The following is a 2,179-nucleotide window of genomic DNA, read 5'->3' as shown; positions in this document are numbered from 1 at the left end:
CTGTAGGCACCGGAAGTTGTGTGACCCACCCAGGGGGAGCACTGCTTTTTTACGTCCCAGGAGTAAGGAGTCAAGGACTGCCCCACTCCTGGACCACCGGAGAATGGAAGATTTGTATTCACTTACCGTGAACCTTCCTTCTTGGTGGTCCAGACTGGGGCAGTCCTACCCATCCTCTCTTGATGGACACGACTTCCGGTCCTTTACGTTTTGCAGTGGTTCAGCTGTTCATGAATATGGTCTAACTGATTACGTGATGTGGTGGACTGTTGCTGTTTGTTTGCTCTAATGGTTAAAATACAGGTTTGTATTTGTTTAAGCCCATGGCTGTGATGGTATTCCGCAGTTGTCTGAGGGGGAAGGAGTTATTCTTTAAGTGGATTTACAGCAGCTCGGAGGTGGCTTTCGATATGACTGGGGATCAGAAGATAAGCCCCTCCCCTCTGGGATCAAAGTTTGCCGGCCCTGCCTACGGAAGGGGGAGGTGCTTTCCCAGGAGTAAGGAGTCAAGGACTGCCCCACTCTGGACCACCGAGAAGGAAGCTTCACGGTAAGTGAATACAAATCTTCCATTTTACACTGCTGGATTTTCATTTCAATGGTGCTATGTGCCTGTTTGTGCAACATTAAATTGTGAAAAACAAATGCTGTGTTGCCTGTTTTAACAGATGAGATTCACAACACTGAATTTGTACTGCAGGGAAGGCACTACTGTTTGAAACCTGCATTTAATTAAGCCTGCTACATAATGTCTTGAAATTACCAGTTTAAATAGAGCAGGAGACATAGCCAGGGGCTGTATATGCTGGTGCAATTTAGGAAAAACTGCTTCAAAGTGGTATGGCAATTGGGCCAACCTGTGAGGATTGGCTTTCCATGTTGGAGGAGCTATGTGGGGTCTGTTGGGCTTTCTGTGGCACCTATAGCTCCCATGTAATTTACAAAGCAGGACTAAATCTGGCTGTTCTGAAACTAGGACGGAAAGTATTATAAATGCAGTTACTAGCCTGACCATCCTGTGCTTTGTCTTAAATTTCCATCTACTTACTTTTCATTTGTCAGATTAGATTATGAGAAATTATGCCATAAAGAGTAGAAATACAGTTCTTAAAAGTCCAATACTTACTTGAATCTCACTGCAAAAGTTCAGCAAGCTTTTCTTCATAAAACTGGAAGTTCTCTTGAATGTCCTCCCAGGGCTCAAATGCCTTTCCCTCCTCACCCTCTTCCTGCTCTACAAAATTCTTCCAGACGTACTCAAAGTCTTGAGGCTTCATTATCCTCATTTTGCAGCCTGCTGCCTTCATTTTCTTCAGGGCAGCCTGGATCTCAGGCTCCTCCCACATGAAGAGACGGCCAACCAGGATGGAGAGATGCAGGTTCTTATTTTTCTGCAGTGCCTTAGTTATCCGATCAGCACAGGCCACACAGGGGCTAGAAGAGACGTACCAGGTGACACTGTAGCGCAGACCAGACTCACATGTGGGCAGGATGTTATTGAAGAAGGCATCTTCTGCATGAGCTGCTGCATGTTCATCCTCCAGGTAACCCCGTAATATCTTTGACTCCTTGCTTTGGATCTCTATGATGTAACACAGGAAGGTTTTGTTTCTTCCTGAACTATATTCTACGTTCCTGAACTGGAATTTGAAAAAGAAGGCTGGTAGCCGTTCTCTGTATAGAATAATGAAGGTAAGGTTTCAGTTTTGCTGTTCAGTTTATACAGTTACATAGCTGTTAAACAGTTCTTATATATCTTACAATAGTAGTGCCTTTCAATAAATAATTTTAATGACAGTTCTATGCATTGTACTACGGAACAAATTGATCAAATCTTAATAGTGCCATCCTAAGTAGCATTCAAACCACCTCTGAACACCTCTTGCCTTAAAAACCATATGGGGTTGCCATAAGGCAGCTGTGACTTTGAAGGCAACGCCCTCAGGGCTCTAAGGTTCTTTGATTTGTGTTGCTAGCCAATTGAAGCCACACAGTGAGACAATGTCCAGGCAGAAAGAGGGTAAAATTTTTTTATTCGAATAAGGGACAACATGCAGCCAGAAGTTTAGCTCAGAAGTCTACTGAGCATCAGTTGTGTTCCAATTTTTATATTCTTGGCTCTCCTCCCAGTTTTACATCATCCTTGACATCACGTACACATGCATATTTTGATTTTCTT

At 43.6% G+C, this 2,179-nt stretch overlaps 1 protein-coding gene across 1 annotated transcript in view; it reads right to left on the bottom strand.

The window, feature by feature from the left end:
* Window positions 1-1,679, bottom strand: part of APOBEC2 (apolipoprotein B mRNA editing enzyme catalytic polypeptide like 2) — a gene marked incomplete at its 5' end in the record, with an annotated part of 7,521 nt that extends 5,842 nt beyond the window's left edge. The window contains one exon of the mRNA XM_015419447.1: window positions 1,127-1,679. Within this exon, the coding sequence (XP_015274933.1) occupies window positions 1,134-1,679 (546 nt within the window). The remainder of the gene's footprint in view (window positions 1-1,126) is intronic.
* Window positions 1,680-2,179: the final 500 nt, after the last annotated feature.

The sequence above is a fragment of the Gekko japonicus genome, unplaced genomic scaffold, assembly GCF_001447785.1.
Source record: "Gekko japonicus isolate JY-2015 unplaced genomic scaffold, Gekko_japonicus_V1.1 scaffold591, whole genome shotgun sequence".
Lineage (NCBI taxonomy): Eukaryota > Metazoa > Chordata > Lepidosauria > Squamata > Gekkonidae > Gekko > Gekko japonicus.
The sequence above is the reverse complement of the archived record's forward strand: the minus strand, read 5'-3'. Positions and strand labels throughout refer to the sequence as shown.